General features: G+C 42.2%; 2 protein-coding genes across 3 annotated transcripts in view; both read right to left on the bottom strand.

The window, feature by feature from the left end:
* On the bottom strand, nt 1-17,121 carry FSBP (fibrinogen silencer binding protein). Its single transcript, XM_073330564.2, has 2 exons — nt 16,657-17,121; nt 1-5,092 (listed from the first exon to the last, which is right to left on the bottom strand). The coding sequence occupies exons 1-2, from the start codon at nt 17,025-17,027 to the stop codon at nt 4,573-4,575; spliced, it is 891 nt and encodes a 296-aa protein (XP_073186665.1). The 5' UTR covers nt 17,028-17,121; the 3' UTR covers nt 1-4,572.
* The window catches only part of RAD54B (RAD54 homolog B), a 119,242-nt gene that overhangs the window by 60,597 nt on the left and 39,912 nt on the right, over nt 1-18,733 (bottom strand). The gene's annotated exons all lie outside the window — the stretch shown is intronic.

The raw sequence follows: 18,733 nt of genomic DNA, 5'->3' as shown, positions 1-18,733 counted from the left end.
CCATACAATTTCACACCCCAATGTGGCCCTCAGAACAAAAAGTTTGCCCACCCCGGGCCAGACGGATCTTTGATCTGACCAGTATGGCCATTCTTATGTTTTTACTCCTTCTCCAGGAGGAAACACCCCAAGCTACATCCTCCAAAAATCCTACAGTGAAATACCATCTTCATTCAGCTTCGAGGATGTCAAGGCTAGGTGACATGAGCTGGGGAAACTGACTTGTCTCTGGAACAGATGCTCCAGGTGAAGGGCATTTATCAAGGAGGAGAACTTGGTGATACTCCTGTTCTCAAAGATGAAGAGCAACAAAAGAGGCAGTCGTATCATTTCTGACATGTCTTATTTTTCTCCAAAGTCCTGAGTCAAGAGGAAAGGAGGGGAACACTATCACAGTTCCTTGCCTCAATCTCAAGCAAATGAATATATCCCTCAAAATTGGGATTGCAGCTCTTTCCTGGACTTGTTTAGTATGGTTATCTTGCTGGAAGCACACTCATAAACTGTTCGGAGACCCCACGAAGGTGAAGGCTGCACTCGCTCATCCTTGCTAAAGGTACACTTTTCTGCGGCAGACAGGGATAGAGGCACTGGTAAGGTACAGAGACTGGGGAGGGAGAAGGACAGAACATGGTGCTGTGTTTTCCAAGCTGCCTGATCATATATGTTAGTTCAGTTAGGCTGTGTACTGGAACAGAGAAGTTCCTAAGACTGCAGGTCCAGAAGAACTGCCTAAGGGTATGCCTACACAGCACACTCCTGATGGCAGTGTGTAGAGTACGTAAACTGCATGCCCCCCACAAATGGGTATAAACAACATTCTAGATAATAAGGCACTGTTTAGGCGCATCAAGACATGCCAAAACTCACTCTCTACATGCCGAAACAGGGCCTCCAACATCAATACTGCTATTTTTAGCAGTGTAATATCCTGATGCCTCCCAACTGCCGGAGTCTTTTCATGCAGTGGAGAGGCAGTGGCAAAAGATTCCAGCAGCAGGGAAAGACTCTGGCAGCAGGGAGACAGTGGGGAAAGGCTCCAGCAGCTCCCCATGGCAGTGAAAGTGGGAAGTTGCCACAGTGAAAGACTCCATCAGTGCGGAAAGGCTCCCTCAGCTCCCCGCTGCATCCCCCTGGCCAGAGCCTTTCACTGCCATATTTAGCTACCCACTGTAGTGTGAACACAGCTTGTTTTTTGCTGCAGTGTAGATATACCTTAAAGCTGCAACATAACAATAGTGAATGTACACTTTCTAAGAAATGAAAGATGTCCAAGTCTAAGAGGCAAGTAATGTGATGATGCAACCCAGATATGGGTGCTAGAGAAGAAGTGCAGACCCATAATAATTGGAGGGAGAGAAGCACCAAATGTGGTTGCCTTTTTGATAGACTAAGAGAAGGAAAGGACATCTTCCATGGGAAAAAAAATACATTTGAAGGAGGATGGCTAAAGGTAGAAGTAAACCCACATGACAAGGTGCAAGCAAACTGCAAAATGACCAAAGAATTGAAAGATCCACCATGATGAAATTAGAAAAAAGGAAACTGGAAATATGAGAAGTCTCTGTAGAGAAGATGCCGCTAGCACAAAGAAGAAGAGAAAACTCCTTTCTCTTACAAACAGAACAGAAAAAATACAATCATAATATGGAGTGAGGATGGTGGAGAAAGCGTCTTCATGGGACCTCCATATTCTATTATGTCTTCATCCACCCAACTCTTTTCCTCCCAGAATCTAAAACGCTGGGAAGATTCTGCCAATTTGGTCTTTGCATCTACCTCTCCATTCCTGGTGAGAAGCCACCTGATGCTGGCAAAGAGTGGAAAGTTGCATGGTTCTGGCCCTCACAGAGATAACATCTGTAGAGAGAGATGTTGAAAGAAATGGACATTTATGTCGAAAAGCTTCCAAAGTCTATGCGGCGGGCTCTGATAACCAGTGTAGAGTGGGTTGTAGTCAAGACAACCACTGCAACACCATAAGCCCTATTCGACCTCATTCCGGCCTCTGTTGAATGTGGGACCACGTCTATGAGAACTTGGAACAAGAACATAGAAACAACTTGGCATCTACCCCATAACACTGGATAAGCAGAACCTAGATTCTCCGGCAAAGCCAGGTATTTCCATGCTATGAGGTAGGCACTGAAAATTTACTTTATGCTGGTTCCCATTCCTCAGAAGCCACATCCTGGATGGTAAAGTACAGCAGGAAGAATGCCTTTTATTTTTTAAAAAGTTTTCAGTCTTGTAGGCTCAGGAAAATGAATGTCCTGTGGAAGTGGTTCCAGCTCTACAAGATATATCAGTATCTTGGAATTGAAGAATGCTGGGGTTGGCCAGGGTGTGTACTGAAATCAAGGCTAGTTATTGGAGGTTAACCCTTCAAGGCATACAAAAGGCACAATACAGAGAATGGGGCTCTAATCTTAGGCCATGTCTACACTAGTGAACTTACGATGGCACAGATGTGCCAATGCAGCTGCGCTGCTGTAAGATCGTTCATGTAGCTGCTCTACACGAGATCTCTCCTGTCAACATAATAAAACCACCTAAATGAGCAGTGACACAGAGCTGTATACATGAGCACTTATGCTGGCAAAACTTATGTCACCCAGGTGTGTGTTTTTTTCACACACCTGAGCGACATAAGTTTTGTCGATATAAGTGTGAGTGTAGACGTGGGCTTAAAGTTCTGCTCTATCCTAAAGTGACTGTAGGGGGAAAAAAACAGTTTGTGGAGTTCCATATTCATTGAATCTCACTGATTTCGATTTCCTCAGGTTGCAAGTAAAAGATTTGTTTCCTCTCACTTTCCCACCCCACCCCTCCACCCGCTACCTCACCTAATTCCACAAATTCATCCTGGGTTCTGACAGTCAAGCTGGTTTCTATCCATCTCTCACAACAGCATCACAAATAAAGGTTCTTTAGGCTCAGTTAAGCCCTTAATTAAACCTATGCAATCCTACAGTCTTCAGACTGTGTTATCAGTCACACCTGCGGTTATAAAGATATCCTGAGTGGCCCAGGAGACCGACAAGTAGTAGCAGGGCTTACCTCATCTACTGATGCAGACCGCTGCCCCTCACCCATATGGAGAGACCCTGTGTGGGTAGAGAAAGCAGCTGATCTAAAGAGCATTGGTGGATAGAGTCATGAGTGGAAGCAGCCATAGGAGGGAATGGCCTCCTTATTGCTGCTTTTGTCCTCTCTGTGTTGCTGGGGCCCTAGACAGCAGACACAGGTAGAATGATATCTCCTTTGTTTTCTCTCTTTTTCCTTTAACCTGTATTTCATATCCTTTTCTTGTGCTAGAAGTTGGAGGAAGGGAAAATAGTGTTAGAAGAAATATGGAGTCAGAGGATTGAGGCAGGTGCTGCTCCATGATTCCAGAGGGCAGAAGGCAAAGAACCATGAAGAAATGGGCAGTCTGGAGCTTATGTAATAGCTATGATTGATAGGCATTTATTTGCCTCCCTGCTTCCTTGATAGTGGTCATAACAGTATAGGGACTATACTGCAAGCAAGGGATGTTGCTAGGAAGGATAGAAGAATGGATTTATTTTTTGTGTTTGGGATTTTTATTTGTAAATAAATAAAAAAAAAGTCGTACCACTCACAAAAATTATCCTAGATAATAAAGAATCTTACTTGGATTTTGGGTCACAAATTATTTATGTAGAGAAACTATGGCATTTTGGTAGCTATAGCATAACAGTGATGTTGATCCAAATGCACCTGCATCTGTCTTGGTTGCACATGTATCATAGTAATTATGCATGGAAATGAACAAATTAGATATCTTTCTAGTCACTTGCCAGTGTAATTACCACAATTGAATACACAATCACAGTAACTGTGCACACAAATTATGCATGCGTGCAGTTCTGAAAATTTAAATGTTGCCTTCAGCATTTCTATTTTGAAATTATCATATGGAAACTTTCATACACTGAATATTATAAAAGATGTTAAATTTTAAAAAGATATGTGTTCAACCTTTCCTCAGTTGAGCATTAAAAAATAATCCAGTCAGTTTCCTATGTTCTCCAAGCTAATATAACACATTAGCAAAATCTCATCATTGCCATAGGCTTTACAAATTTAAAATGAGTGAAAAAGATATATAAAGAAACATGGCCTTTATTTCTTCTCTCTATATATATTTATTAACCTTCAAATAACTTCATAAAGAATATTAAAAGGATAAGAATTGCTTTAAAAAAAGAATAAAGCATAAAATCAACACCTTTAAGAACACCTGTCTAAATTTTCATTAGCTTGTTCCAGCTCTAATAAAGATCAGTGGAAGATTTCCAGAGGCAGTTTTTTATCTTACACACAGAGCTACAGCATCTGGTTATACTTCAGACTAGAAATATTGAGAAGACTCAAACCTGTGAAAGACATTTGACATTTTTGCTAATGTACATAAACAAAATGGAAAACATGCATTCGTTTTTCAAGGCTAGATTTTGATCCATCCAAATTAACATAAAAAATCATTTTGCTAGGCAAAAAGAATGTATTATAAAGTATCTCAGATTATATGACAGAGATGATAAATATTTAAAGACTGTTGTATTCTGGCAGATCACGTCGTAGTCTTATTGCCTTCAGCTTCTCTACTTTGATTTTTGCTTTCAGTAGCTCTTCTTCCAACTGCTGCTTTCTTTTCAAGCCATCCCTCTTTTCTTGGACATAAAGCCCAATTTTTCTTTGATTTTCTAAGATTATCTGATGCTCCTCTTTCAGCATTTGCAACATCTGTGGCTCATACCCACATGCTGGCCTAAAGCGTTCTCCAACCTCGAGCCTAAAAAAATCATCTCTTCTTGGGATGGGAGATGAAGACAACATCATTCTCATATCAACAGAAGACAGTGAAGTTGAAGGAGATCTCTCCATAACATGCACCAATTGGTGTTCTTCTCCTTGTTCTAAGTCCTCACTCTGCTGTGAATCTACAGCCAAGGAAGGAGGAGGTTTGACATCCTCTTCTGGTTCCAACTCCATTGTGACAGGATGGTGATCCAACACTGCTTGTGGGGAACTGGTACCAGCAACCATTTCTTTATCTATATTAGCGCTAAAACATATATATAATAATTAAGTCATTATCTGTAAACAAAAGCCATTATATACAAAAATAGGAGCAAATTTAATTTGTGATAAATATGGCAATTTCCTGCAATATATCTTGGAAGACCTTACTTTATTAAGGTGAGCTAGGACTGTATGCAACTTCCCTAGTGGGGAGAGGTGACAGATGTAAGCCCTGGGAAGTATATAGGATTTCAAGAGACTATACTGAGTTGTGCCAAATAAATGTGTACTTTTTGGGATAGAAAGTGTTAAGTGGATTTCCTGAGGAATCCCTAGGGAAAGGCTAATGCAAATTCCACAACTCCAGTTATGCATAAAAAAAACCCCAATACAGTCTTTCAAAGGTGCACCCTGAGGAGTCTGTTGATTACCTGTCACAGAGGACCAAGATCAGAAGATTGAGCTGTATTAAAAAAAGCAACTGATCTGCCCTGTCTCCGTTCTGTATCTAAAATGAAATGATAACCATCAGGAAAACCCAGTTAGGTGGGTTTAAAAGGACTAAAACTTACCAGAGCCCCAAAGCAGAAATTGGGGGTGACCTCTAATAACCTTTTTAGTCCAGGTGTAGGTTCTTTTATTGTTTTAATACGTTTTCCCCTATAATGCTTTTACCTTAAGAATAAATATACTTGCTTAGGAGTTGCAAGGTAATTTATAACTGTGGGCAACACACTGGTCAGAAAACAAAGCACAGGCCTTTTAAGGCAGTGTGGCTTGGTAGGGATATCAAAGTGTAAGGCAGGGAACTGTGCAGCCTTAAAAATCCCTGCTCAGGAGGGAACGAGATGTGGGTCTCCATCCAAGAGGGGGATGGCTGGGAGCCAGAAACCTGTAAGTAGGTGCCTTTGAGGGACAACTGTGGGAGAACAGAGGTGCGGTTATCCTGCAACTGTGACATAGCTAATCAAGAATAATTTGTTTAAAATGTTGCCCCTCTGCCAGATAAAATACAGGCAAAACCTCACCAGTACACTGACTGGGATTATCTCTCTCATAAAGATAGTCTCTCTCTCACTCTGTCTTCCTCCTTTGGGTATTATATTCTACCATGAAGGAGGCTACATAGATTAGACAGAACCAGCTTGGTGGGCCCTTCTTCTCCCACAGGATGGGTAAAGCAAAAGCTATCAGTGATAAGTAGGCAAGGGAGCAATGCAGGAGAAGAAAGTGAAAGTGACAGAAGCAGGCAACTCTTATGCACTAACAACAGAGTGGGATGGGAGAGAGAGAGAACAGCATTTAGATTTAAGTGGTCCCTGCTGAAACAGTTTCACTGCCACCTGATACTTCCTCTCCCCAGCGCCACCCTCATCCACTCCTCCTCTGACCTAGAATGCTACTCATTTCTGAAAACAGCCCTGGTAGAAAAACATATAAGCCCATCACTTTAAACCTTTACTTTTCAAGGGTTATAGCTCCTATTTTATATGAATAAGAATACAAATTGTATTTTCCTATGTTAATATTAACTAAAGTCTCTTTGCTTAATTTATCTTACAAGAAGTTGACCAAAAGCAAATTTTAAGAGAAAAAAATTCCTAATAAATGGAATCTCAAAATATAAATATTATTTTGTCTGTTGAACCATGGTCCATCTCGCCCAGCATCCTGTCTTCTGACAGTGTCCAGGACCAGATGAAATTTACTGAGTGCTCCATCCTCAGTCATCTAATCCCAGTTTCTGACAGAGGTTTAGAGCATGGGGCTACATCTCTGACCCTCCTAGTTAATAGCCATTGATGGATCTATCCTCCATGAATTTATCTAATTCTTTTATTCAGTTATACTTTTGGCCTTCACAACATCCCCTGGTAATGAGTTCCACAGGTTAACTGTGCACTGTGCACTAGGAGCAGCCAGGACAGGTCGCCGCTTGTGGGGACCCACCCGAGGTGAGTGGCTCCTGGATCCAGCACTATGCATCCCCTCCCACACCCAAACTCCCTCCCAGAGCCCACGCTCCAAACCCCTTCCTGTACCCCAACCCCTTGTGAGCTCTGCACCAACCAGACTATAAACCAGAATTTTAATGAAGCTCAAATCCCGGTTTATAGAGCTTTCCGGTTGGTGAAGTGCCAGATAAAACAGCTTTTATTGTATTATCACTTTCTGGGCCAGATCCATTTAGGATTAAATCAATAACTGCCCATCCCCTTGTGGATTCCAGGACTAGCTGCTCAAAGAAGTCATCATTAATGGTGTCTAGAAATTTTCTCTCTGCATCCCGTCCTGAGGTAACACGCTTCCAGTCAATATGAGGATAGTTGAAATCTCCCCTTATTTTGAGGTTTTAACTGTTCTGTTTTTGAAGACTTTCTAACCTTCATGAGTACTTCTCAATCACAATAACCATCCTGGCCAGGTGGTGGTATGTTCCTCCCGCTATGCTCATTATTCAAGCATGAAATTTCTATCCATAGAGATTCTATAGTATTGTTTGATTCAGTCAAGATTTTTACTATATTTGACTCCATGCTTTCTTTCACATGTAGTGCCACTCCCCCACCAGCACAATCTACTCTGTCGTTCCTATATATTTTGTACCGATATTCCTGCATCCCACGGATTATCATAATTCTACCAAGTTTCTGTGATGACTATTATATCAATAGCCTTATTTAATACCAGGCAGTCAGGTTCACTCATCTTAGCTTTTTAACTTCTTGCATTAATATACAAACAATTTTAAATTTTGTCAATATTTAGCTGTTTGCCTTCATGTGATGTAACTGAAAGGCATTCTTTTTCATTTAACTGTTTCTCTTCAGATCCTACCTGTACTTTATCAAATTCTATCCTCTTCTCTTTACTAGGTTTTAAAGTATTCCCTTTATAAATCCTCCCCTAAGGGGTGTGTCTGTCTGAACCATGTGTTCTTCCACATCTGTCAGCTTTCTTAATTTTAAAACTCCTCTTTTTTTTACATTCCAGAAATCTGGTTCCATTTTGGTTTAGGTGGAGCTCATCCTACCTGTATAGAGCCTCCTTTCCCAAAAGATTCTCCAGTTCCTAATAAACCCAACTCCCTCCTCCAAACTCCATCACCTCATCCACATACTGAGACCCTGTAGTTCTATTTGTTTAACTAGCCCTGCATGTGGAACTGCAAGCATTTCAGAGAATGCTACTAATGGGTCCTGGACTTTAATCTCTTACCTAGCAGCCTGAATTTGGCCTTTAGGACCTCTCTCCTACCTTTCCCTATGTTCCTGGTACCTATGTGCTCCCCAGCACTGCACAGAAGTTTGTTTAGATGTCTTGAGAGGTCTTCAGACCTGGCAGGTTATTCACCATATGGTTCTCCCAGTCATCACAAATCCAACTATCTATATTTTTAATAACTAAATCCCCCATTACAATCACCTGTCTTCCTAATAACAGGGGTCCCCTCCCACAGAGAGGTATCCTCAGTGTGAGAAGATACCAGGACATCATCTGGAAGGAAGGTTCCAACTATGGGATTGTTTCCCTCTGCTCCAGCTTGATGTTCTCCTTCCCTGAGATTTCATCCTCCTCAACTGACAGATGAAGGGGTGGGACCACTCTACTGCATCCCAGAAAGTCTCATCTATGTACCTCTGTCTCCCTTAGCTCCTCCAATTAAGCCATTCTGGTCTGAAGAGCCCAGGCATGAACTTTATGGGCCATGAGCAACTTGCACCAAATGCACACATTTGCTACCTACCCACAAGGAAGTAATCATACATGCTGCACTAAATGAAATAAACTGGAGAGCCCCCCACTCTGCTGCTGGACTTCTGCCTGCATTATTTTTTCTCTTGCAGTGTGTATGTGTCTGTCTGTGTGACCTGAGTAGCTGTAAGGTAGCAAGAGAGTCATAGCATGGAGTACAGGTGGGAAATCAGTCAGGGAGGAGGAAGGCTGGCCAGCCAAGAAAGTTAAGAAGTACAAGAATTAGGACCCATACACTCTTAATTGCCCCCCTAGTGCATATGCATTATGATATAGTTTTTAATTACATGATTACAAATTATTTTTTTCCACAGGACCCTTCTCTTCTTTAGTGCATAGGACGGATGATGCTTACTTAATGATCAGCTATTCAATATTTTGGTTATCCTCCTTGCTGAATGTGTGACCCTAGGCCACATTTACTGCACACTTTTTAAATCCTGCTCTTAAGACAGAATTATTAACTTCCTTATGGACTTTTCTATGGTGCTTATCTCTACAGAATCTGAATGCTTCACAGATATTAATGAATTTATTTTCAAAACACTCCCATGAAAGTGGTATTACAGTATTATTATTCCCATTTTACAGATGAGGATCTGCCTAGAGTCCTGTGTGGCTACACAAATGTGTACGTGCATCCGATCCGCAAAAATTATCTGTGGATAACCGTGGATTTGCATGGCTCTACACTGGGGGCTGGGCTGAGGCTCCGAGGCATCCCCCCGCAAGAGCCCAGTCGGCGAGAGCTACGTGGGCTGCTGTGGGGAGTCCCGTGCGGAGTCGCGGACCCTCTACCTGCCCTCAACTGGGGGGGAAGATGGCTGGGAGCTACTCTCGGCCCCTCCACCACGGGCAAGTGGAGGGTCCACCGCAGCTCCCCACGGCTCCCTGGCTGGGCTACACACTGGCCTGGCGAAGGGGTGGGGGGAGCCTGTGGAGCTGCCCCAGGGCTGCCAGGCCCCCTGCCCAGGGCAGGAGGAGGGTCTGCCGCGGCTCCCTGCAGCTCTCCGTCTGGGCTCCACACTGGCCTGGCCGGGGGAGGGGGAAGACCTGTGGAGCTGCCTGGGGGCTACTCGGGCCCCCCACCCAGGGCAGATGGAGGATCCGCTGCAGCTCCCCACACAGCTCATACCATGGCCAGACTGCGGCTTTGAGCCACCCCCCTTCCCTGCTGGTTCTGGGTCAGGGAGAGCAGCACTGGCAGCTGTGGGGAACCACAGCCCCCCACTCCCCACCCGCAGGGACTCGCCAGTGTCCCTGCCCCTCTGCCAAATGTCCCATCCCCTCGCCCAGTGTCCCTGCCCCCTAGCCCCCAGCTCAGTGTCCCTGTCCTCTAGCCTCTCCGTTCAGTGTCCCTGCCCCCCAGCCTCCCTGCCCAGGGCAGGTGGAGGATCTGTGCCATGGTTCCTCACAGCTGCCCACCCGGCTCTTACAGTCAGAGCCCTGAGCAGATACAAAATTTTTATCTGCATCCGCTATACGCAGAAAGGATATAAAGTGGATACCTGCGGATTTGCAGGGCTCTAGGTCTGAGGCTGTCAAGATTCCTTCCCCACTCTGAACTCTAGGGTACAGATGTGGGGACCTGCATGAAAAACCCCCTAAGCTTATTTTTACCAGCTTAGGTTAAAACTTCCCCAAGGTATAAACTATTTTACCTTTTGTCCCTGGACTTTATTGCTGCCACCACCAAGTGTCTAACAGATATAACAGGGAAAGAGCCCACTTGGAAACGTCTTTCCCCCCCAAATCCCGCCAAGCCCTACACCCCCTTTCCTGGGGAAGGCTTGATAAAAATCCTCACCAATTTGCATAGGTGAACACAGACCCAAACCCTTGGGTCTTAAGAACAATGAAAAAGCAATCAGGTTCTTAAAAGAAGAATTTTAATTAAAGAAAAGGTAAGAGAATCACCTCTGTAAAATCAGGATGGTAAATACCTTACAGGGTAATCAGATTCAAAACATAGAGAATCCCTCGAGGCAAAACCTTCAGTTACAAAAAGACACAAAAACAGGAATATACATTCCATTCAGCACATTCAGCCATTTAAACAAAACAGAATCTAACGCATATCTAACTAGATTGCTTATTAACTTTTTACAGGAGTTCTGACCTGCATTCCTGCTCTGGTCCCGGCAAAAGACAACACAGACAGAGAGAAAGAACCCTTTGTTTTCCGCCCCTCCAGCTTTGTAAGTATCTTGTCTCCTCATTGGTCATTTTTGTCAGGTGCCAGCGAGATTATCTTTAGCTTCTTAACCTTTACAGGAGAAAGGGTTTTTCCTCTGGCCAGGAGGGATTTATAGGTGGTTAGCCTTGCAGCATCTCCCATTAGCTAGCCTTTATATTTATGACAGAGGCACAGAGAGATTAAGGTCAAAAGTGCCCACTAATTTCGGATGCCCAATTTGAGGGCCTATGGCCTCATTTTTTTTTTTTTTTAACAGAACTTAGCATTAATTTTATAGCACTTTATTTCTTTAAAGCACAACTCTTGTCTTCAGTTTCAGCTTGAGTGTTCTGCACTTCTGTAAATCTAGCCCCACATTTCTCAACTTGGACACCCAGAAAATTAGGAACACATAGGCTATGTCTACACTAGAGACCCGACAGTGTCACAGCTGTATCAATGCAGCTCTCCACTGTAAGATCTCTACTGTACTTGCTCTATGCTGATGGGAGAGCTCTCCCATCAACATAATTAAACCACCTGCAATGACCGGTGGTAGCTATGTTGGCAGGAGTGCTGTGCACACTACCACTTATGCCAGGGACACTTACGTCACTCAGAGATATGTTTTTTTCACACCCTTGAGCAACATAAATTTTGACGACATAAGTGGTAGCGTAGACATGACCATAGTTACTGGCAACCTGTGAAAAGTTTAGTTTAAGTGAGTTGCCTAGCATCACATAAGACCCACAAAGGGACTTAGATGCTTAAATCCCAGTTTTAGGCATCACTGCAATCCACAGTTCCCTGTCTCAGCTGCTGCGTAATCCCATAGGCACCAAAACTCACTCAATGAATAACTTTTTTACGGTAGATGCCTATGTTTTCTCACTTTGAGCATGTACACTGCAGCCTCACTCTAGAAGTCCAGAAATCTAGCTCATGCCTAAGCCCCAGCAAAATCCACAAAGAAAGGGAAATGAGGTAGTCCCCTACCTATCTTCCCTATGCAACCCAAACAGGGGAACTAGACACCCTTGTTCACCTATCTGTCAGGTGGGTGCCCTAACCACCAAGCTACAGAGTTAGTCTCGCTCGCTCACTCTGCCCCAATGACTCTAATTATTTACCCAAAGTGGAGGAACAGATTCTATAGAAGAGACTGAGGAAGCCCCACATCAGAATATTCCATATGTCTGTGGTTATGGCACTCTCCTAAGAGGTAGGAGACCCCTGCTCAAATCCTTTCTTCCCATCATACATAAGGGGGAATTGAACCCTGGTTTCCCACATCCTGGGTGAGTGCTCTAACCACTGAGCTAAAAGTCATAAAGGAGACACATCCACCTCCTTCTCCATTTTTTTGCTTAGGCAACTAAACTGCCTGACTCCAAGAAAGGGACTTCTGGCTGTAGAATGCAGAGATAGGCACCTAGATCTCAACTACAGGGAGGTGCCTAACTTCATGAGAGGGGAAGGCTTAGGACACACCCTTCTTGGCAGCATCTCCCATTAGCTAGCTTAGGCAACTCCCTGTCTAGTGTGCAGGCTTTTGTGGATCCCGTTCTTAGGCACCTATTTCTCCCTATGCATTGTATAGGGAGCATAGACACCTAATTCAGGCTATGTGGATCCCAGTGATGATAGTGGTTTTCTAGGAACCTGAAAGTCAAGCATTACAATGCTGAGTGTCACAACACCTAAATCCCTTTGTGGATCAGGGTCTCTGTGGCAGAGGCAAGAATAGAACCCAGTTTTCAAATGCCTTAACCATGAGACCATCCTTTCTCTTCATGCAAGACCCTGCCTCATTCACTACACACCTTTCAACTTGTACAACAAATGAGGCCCGGGGCCTACTGACAACTGCTTCATTCAATACACAGCCCAGATTAATTCCTTAAGCAGTGTACATCTTGTGTACTGAATGAGGCAGGGGTCCTGTGGGAAAAATAATGTGATCATGTAATTAAAGACTGTATTATAATACATACACAAAAGGGGGACAATTAAGGTTGCATGGGCCTTAATTCTTTTACTTCCTAACTTTTGAGTGCTTGACTTTACAACCTTAACATTCTTTTTGTATGCAATTTACTATATTTTTAAAAAAGTAAACTAAAAAAACAAAATTCCAGCATGTGAAACAATACTGCCAACCACATTGTTCACCACTAGGGCTGGAACTCTTAGATCCACAGTACAGACCTCTGCCATTTGAGTTAACCGAGTAAATGATATTCACAGTAGGTTCTCATCCTGTACATGGGCTAGTCATTAGGAGGAGATAAAGCAAACGTTTTGCCAGACAGTTTCACAGATATTTCCTGATAGCAGAAGAATGATGAAATGCTGGAATTTTTTGTTATTTCAGATTCTAAGGAGAGTGTAGTCTAGTGGTTACAGATCTTTCTGTCCCATTCCCATTCTCCCCTAGCAAGTCTGATCTTCTCTGCTCCTAGCCCTTCTTCACCCTGCCCCTGGGTAATTGTCCTCAGTCACAGTCTTTCCCCCACTCCCTTTCTCCATGCCCCAGTCTCTCAACCTCTCCACCCCTTCCTCCCAGTCTCTCCCACCATCCCCAGCCATCCCTCAGGTCTAGCTTCTCACTCCTCTGCATTTTATCCAGAAACCTTCCTCCTCCTTCTTGCTGTCTGGGTGCCAGCAGGCAAAGTACTGAGAGCATGCAAAACTAAGTTTCTGTTCCATCCCCGATAGCTCTGAAGAGCAACTGCACAGAAAGTCCTGCTCAGCCCCTGCAGCTTCAGGCTGGAGCGTGCCCAGATAGAATTTTCAGAGTATTAAACTGCCACATGGTAACAAGCCTCTATTGAATATGTGCAAATAGATTTTCAGGGGATCCTAACTGAGCCTAGTTTGGATGGATTTTCATAAGGATGGCAAAAGGCACATCACTGACACCAGGGCGACCATCCTGCTTTAAAGCATGGAGGCAGTAGAGCTTCTTAATGAAAATTATTATTTGTACATTAGATACTGTACAAACACAGAATTAAAAAAATTCAGCCCAAGGCTAGCACTTGGTATGGAAACTTTCAACCCAAATTATTAAAGTTTAGCAAAATTATAAGCAATTGAAAACAGGTCTTAAAATGAGAAGTGTTGGGCAAGCCTAATTATAGGTGTTGTTTCCTGCTTCACTTATAATAAATATAGTACCTCATTCCCTCTCACTTCACCCAAAAACTTCACTCTCTTGAGCCTCTTGTGCCCTCCAACCAGTAATGTTTCTCTCCCCAAGCAAGCACAGAGCATCATGCTCCATTCCCACTGCCAAGTACTACTGACAGTCTCTTCTCCACTGCTGGCTACATGCTGTTTTTCTTCCTGCCATAGCCTCAGCTCCTAATGTGGCCTTCCTCACCCTTCCTTGCTGTTCCTAGCCTGAGGCAAGGGGTGGAAACAAGTATCAGGAGAAGCAGGTTAAGCTAAAGAGAAAGAGAGGCTCCCAGAAAGGGGAGGTGAGGTTGACTGGGAGTTGATACGGTCTAGAACAGCCCAATGGTGAGAAATCTACACTGATCCACTACAGTGGACCCCATCAAGAAACTAGCAAAATGCTAAGCCTCCATGTGACTCAGACCTGTGGATTATTTCTAGTTAAAAGAACAGGAGTACTTGTGGCACCTTAGAGACTAACAAATTTATTAGAGCATAAGCTTTCTTGGGCTACTCTAAACCTAATTCTAGTTAGTTTCTTAAGAGCTAAACAACAGTAAGATAGAAGGTGAAAACAGAAAGAAGGAACTGTAATAAGAGAAGCTCTTCTTTGGCAGTTATAATGGGACTCCTGCCAATTCCACTGAAAGAAAGGGAAATAACAGTTACCATAATGGGGGTGGTATTTATAACCTTGAGGCACCCATGATTCACAGGTTTTGTTTAATTAAATTAAATTAAGATAAGAATTTCTTACCAGATACCAGGTGACATTAGGACTTTGTCACCTACTTATATATACCTCCAAAAACTAAGTCATGTTATAATGGGTTAAAACTGGTTATGTTTGGGTGGGGGGTGTAATTCGGGGTTAAAATGAAAGAATACAAAATAATAGTGCATTTTGCATAAATTATTTTAAAGTATTTCTCCAATACTTAGTGCACCAACTGGTATATTAGGGGAAATCATTTTGGGCCCCAATTCACTGTTCTCAGAGTCCTAACAATTTCAAATATGTTTGCGTTGCAGGAATCAAATTATGGAGATCACTGGCTCTTGAATATGCTGTGCATGAAAAGCACCATTACTATATACAAGTCCCGGTAACATCTATAGCTCTCAGACTAATTTTTTCATTACAGGAGGTGGTGATCAAAACATCACTTTTATACCTAATTAAAAAGGCTGTTTTGTTTTTTATAAGATCTTTTGAATTTTACCTATATGGGCATTCACCAGTAGCAACTAGGCTGCACTGGTGTTACAGATTTCTTTACAACAAAGCCCCACAAGAGCATGTTATTTCTTTTTTTTAAGAGCATCTGGCACGTTAGGATTTAGACAATTGTTACCATTCAGTTCAGTCATTGGCACCATGAATCAAACTTCCCATGTGTGCACATGCCAGCTTCCCTTAGAACACTTAGCTGTTGCACCAACCAACTATACGTAGTATCTGATTAATGGGAAGCCAACTTCACATATTATTTTGATCTGCTAATGAAAATAATGTAAAAATGTAGCTTTATCATGTTTACTTTTATCCTTGTTAGTTTAAAATATCTGCATCCAGAGGAAGCAAAATCTGACCCTGGCAGTTTCTGATCCTGGAAAGATCAATACTGTACCAGTAGAGTGTGTTGCAAGTCTGAACTGAGGGGCATTATAGCAGTTGTGGGGAGAAGCTTGCCCACTGCCTGCTTGTACTATGTCTGATTCAAATCTAGACAGTCTCCTACTTCATGGAGCACTAAAGAACTACAAAAGAAAAAACTTCTGATTCTGTAGCTCCTCAATCTCTGTCTATATGCTTCCAAACTGCCTAGCATACAATACATGTATTGTTATTTACAGTTTATTTTGCAATTAGCTTTGCTCTGGTTTTAGAAAATGTCAGCAAGTGAAGGAAAGGTAATCTGTACAAATCTATTTGTATTGTTAAAGGCACTTTACTGTATGGAGACAAAGTACTTAAGATCTGGATTCAATTAAAACATATTCAATATTTGCCTAATAGAATAATTTATGATACAGACAAGGTATACGAAATAGATTTCTTTGTTCCCTGAACTTTATATGGATCTTATGTAAACTGGTAATAGTTTTATATGCAGCAAGATGACTGCAGTATTACCTTAAATGGAGGAGAATAGCCATCAGTTCTTCGGTGTTTGAATAATCTGCCTATTAAAAGGTGAGGGAGGGGTAGAGGTTGGAGCTACTATTTCTCTGTGATTCCCTCTTAACCCTCACCTTCCAGAAGATGACACAAGACACTGAAACAAGCTTTGAAACACAGCTGAAAATAGAATGCAATGTTAAGTCACCATAAAACAAAGGAAATAGTATCTTACTATTGTTTCCAATCCTTTTCAGCTCTGTTGTGGGTATTTGCTTTAGGACGCTGAACTCAAGTTAAGAATAAGACGTATAAAGTAGGTAGGAGGCGCTATAATTTTAATTTAATAACAAAGTAAAATGAATCTCACCTTTGTAAACTGCTCCTGTCTCTTAAACACACACTGGAAATCTGTGGAATCATCTCCACAACTTTCTTGGTTGGCTCAGAAATGCTGCTTTTATAATCTGAATGGGTCTCCTTTTGCTGCAATAGCTCCTGTTTGGCATATTCTTTGAGCCTCTTGTACAGCGTGCGCAGGCCCTGTGCAGTACGAGGAGGACGATCTACTCCGATGGCATTGTAGTTATCGGCTATGATATCCCAGCATTTGTTTTTTTCCACTATTACTGAATGCTTATTGGTATGTTCTTCAAGAATTTTAACATACGGCTTCACAAGTTTTAGCAAATCAAGCTTTTCAGATAAGGTAAAATTAGAAGATCTGGCCTTCCCAACCATTGTTATCTCTGAATTAAGGAGGCAGTTTTTGAAACCACCATGCAGTCCCTAGCTCTGCTCAGCTCTTTTTCACAAACAGAAAAAGATCAGGCTTAACTAGGCTAGTCTCATTTAGGCCCACGCCTACAAGGGAGGGTTTATTAAAATTCCTTCAGCTTAAGCTGACGCAGGTTCAGGAAATCTGCTTAAGCCAAGCCTGACCTACATAAGGCTTCAGACTGAAGACGACGGGAAGAAACAAGCAAAATACACTTTAGTATGAAGGGACCAGACACACAGGATTTAAAAACAGAAAGGTTTAAAGATAAGCATGTTACCCAGCTGAAATTTAACCAATTTAGCTTGAGTAAAAAGCTCTCACAGATCTCTAGCTGAAAAGCTGAAACTGCTCTGAGATTTTAAATTTAATATTGTCAAAAAAGCAACAATTGTTTTGTGTAATTTATTGATTGTTGAAATGAAACACAACAGCAGAAGAGAGAAAAACTAGAGAGATAAGTGTGGCGTGTGTAGAGAGATCCCTAACAGAGCCCCTGATCACTGTTCCCCAGCTGCTGTTCGCTCTTACAGCATTTGCATAATGCTAGTCCTGCTGTCAATCAGGAATTGCATATCCTCTAGCTAGTTAGGTTACACTCAGACTTCACAGTAAAGCTAAGCTTCTCCTGCATTTTGCAGGCTGCTTTAGCTACCTACACACAGGCGTTTTAAAGAAGCAGTCTGTTAATGATAAAACATTTATCTAGAGCAAAAACAAAAAAAGAGATATACATGAACAATGAATTGTCCTTTAGCTTCTGCCTGCAGCTGTGCCCTGCTAAAACATGCCTGTCCTGTAATGTGTATGTCATCAACATTCAGTCTGCAGTGCCTAAGAAATGGCATGATCTAACTCCCAGTCTGCATGTAATAAAGGTTACATTCAGTCATGACAGATTTACTGAGTGTATTACAGTGTGTGGATACTGCGATTTTCATACTATTCACCAGGAAAAAAAAAAATCTACTTTTATGATAATACTTCGAGGCATTCTTTCAGTGTCAAATATTTTTATTAACAAGATGTGCATACTGTACCAGTGCTAATCATTCTGCACAGCTAATATTTTTCAAAATTCTCACTTTAAAACACAGTCTTATTTAAAAATACATATACCAGGTTTTAAACATCCATGGTCTAAATTAAACCAACAAAATCTGAGAAACAAAAGAACTTACAAAGCTAAGGGAAAGAATGGTTCCACTTAAAAAGGGGGAGCTTGTAGGGGGTTACTGTGTACAGTTCTGAGCACCAAGTCTGAAAAAGGAGTTTGATTTGAAGGGATATTGATAACAGCTTCTCAAGCTTACCATGTTTATCCTTGAAAAATGTCGGCTGGGATGGGGGTGAAGGGGAAGAAATCCAATTATAGTTAAAAGTATCTAAAGGCAATAAAGACAGATCTAGGTAGGAGTGTGCTGATTCATTTGTCCGGGGCTGCATTCAAAGCAAGATTAAATAGAGTTTCTTAAGAAAGGTTTGAAGCCCATTGTAGATGGAACTTGAGAAACAAAAACTCGTATTTGGAGTGTGAGCACTTGGTAAAAACATTGCTTTTTACGCTTAGCTTGCCGTCTTTTTCCCATGCTTTGCTCTTTGCCTATAGTAATGTCTAGTGTGAAAGATTAAGGTGTCTGACCCTGAATGAGAGGGCCATCAATTATGA

Source organism: Lepidochelys kempii, chromosome 2, assembly GCF_965140285.1.
Source record: "Lepidochelys kempii isolate rLepKem1 chromosome 2, rLepKem1.hap1, whole genome shotgun sequence".
Lineage (NCBI taxonomy): Eukaryota > Metazoa > Chordata > Testudines > Cheloniidae > Lepidochelys > Lepidochelys kempii.
This window is presented reverse-complemented; position numbering and strand designations above follow the sequence as displayed.

Bases quoted from the DNA above. Each gene is read 5' to 3' on its own strand.
- FSBP (XM_073330564.2), bottom strand. From the start codon at position 17,027: ATGGTTGGGAAGGCCAGATCTTCTAATTTTACCTTATCTGAAAAGCTT. The intron at 5,093-16,656 runs GTGAGATTCATT...TATATGTTTTAG, and splicing joins GACAGGAGCAGTTTACAAAG to CGCTAATATAGATAAAGAAA.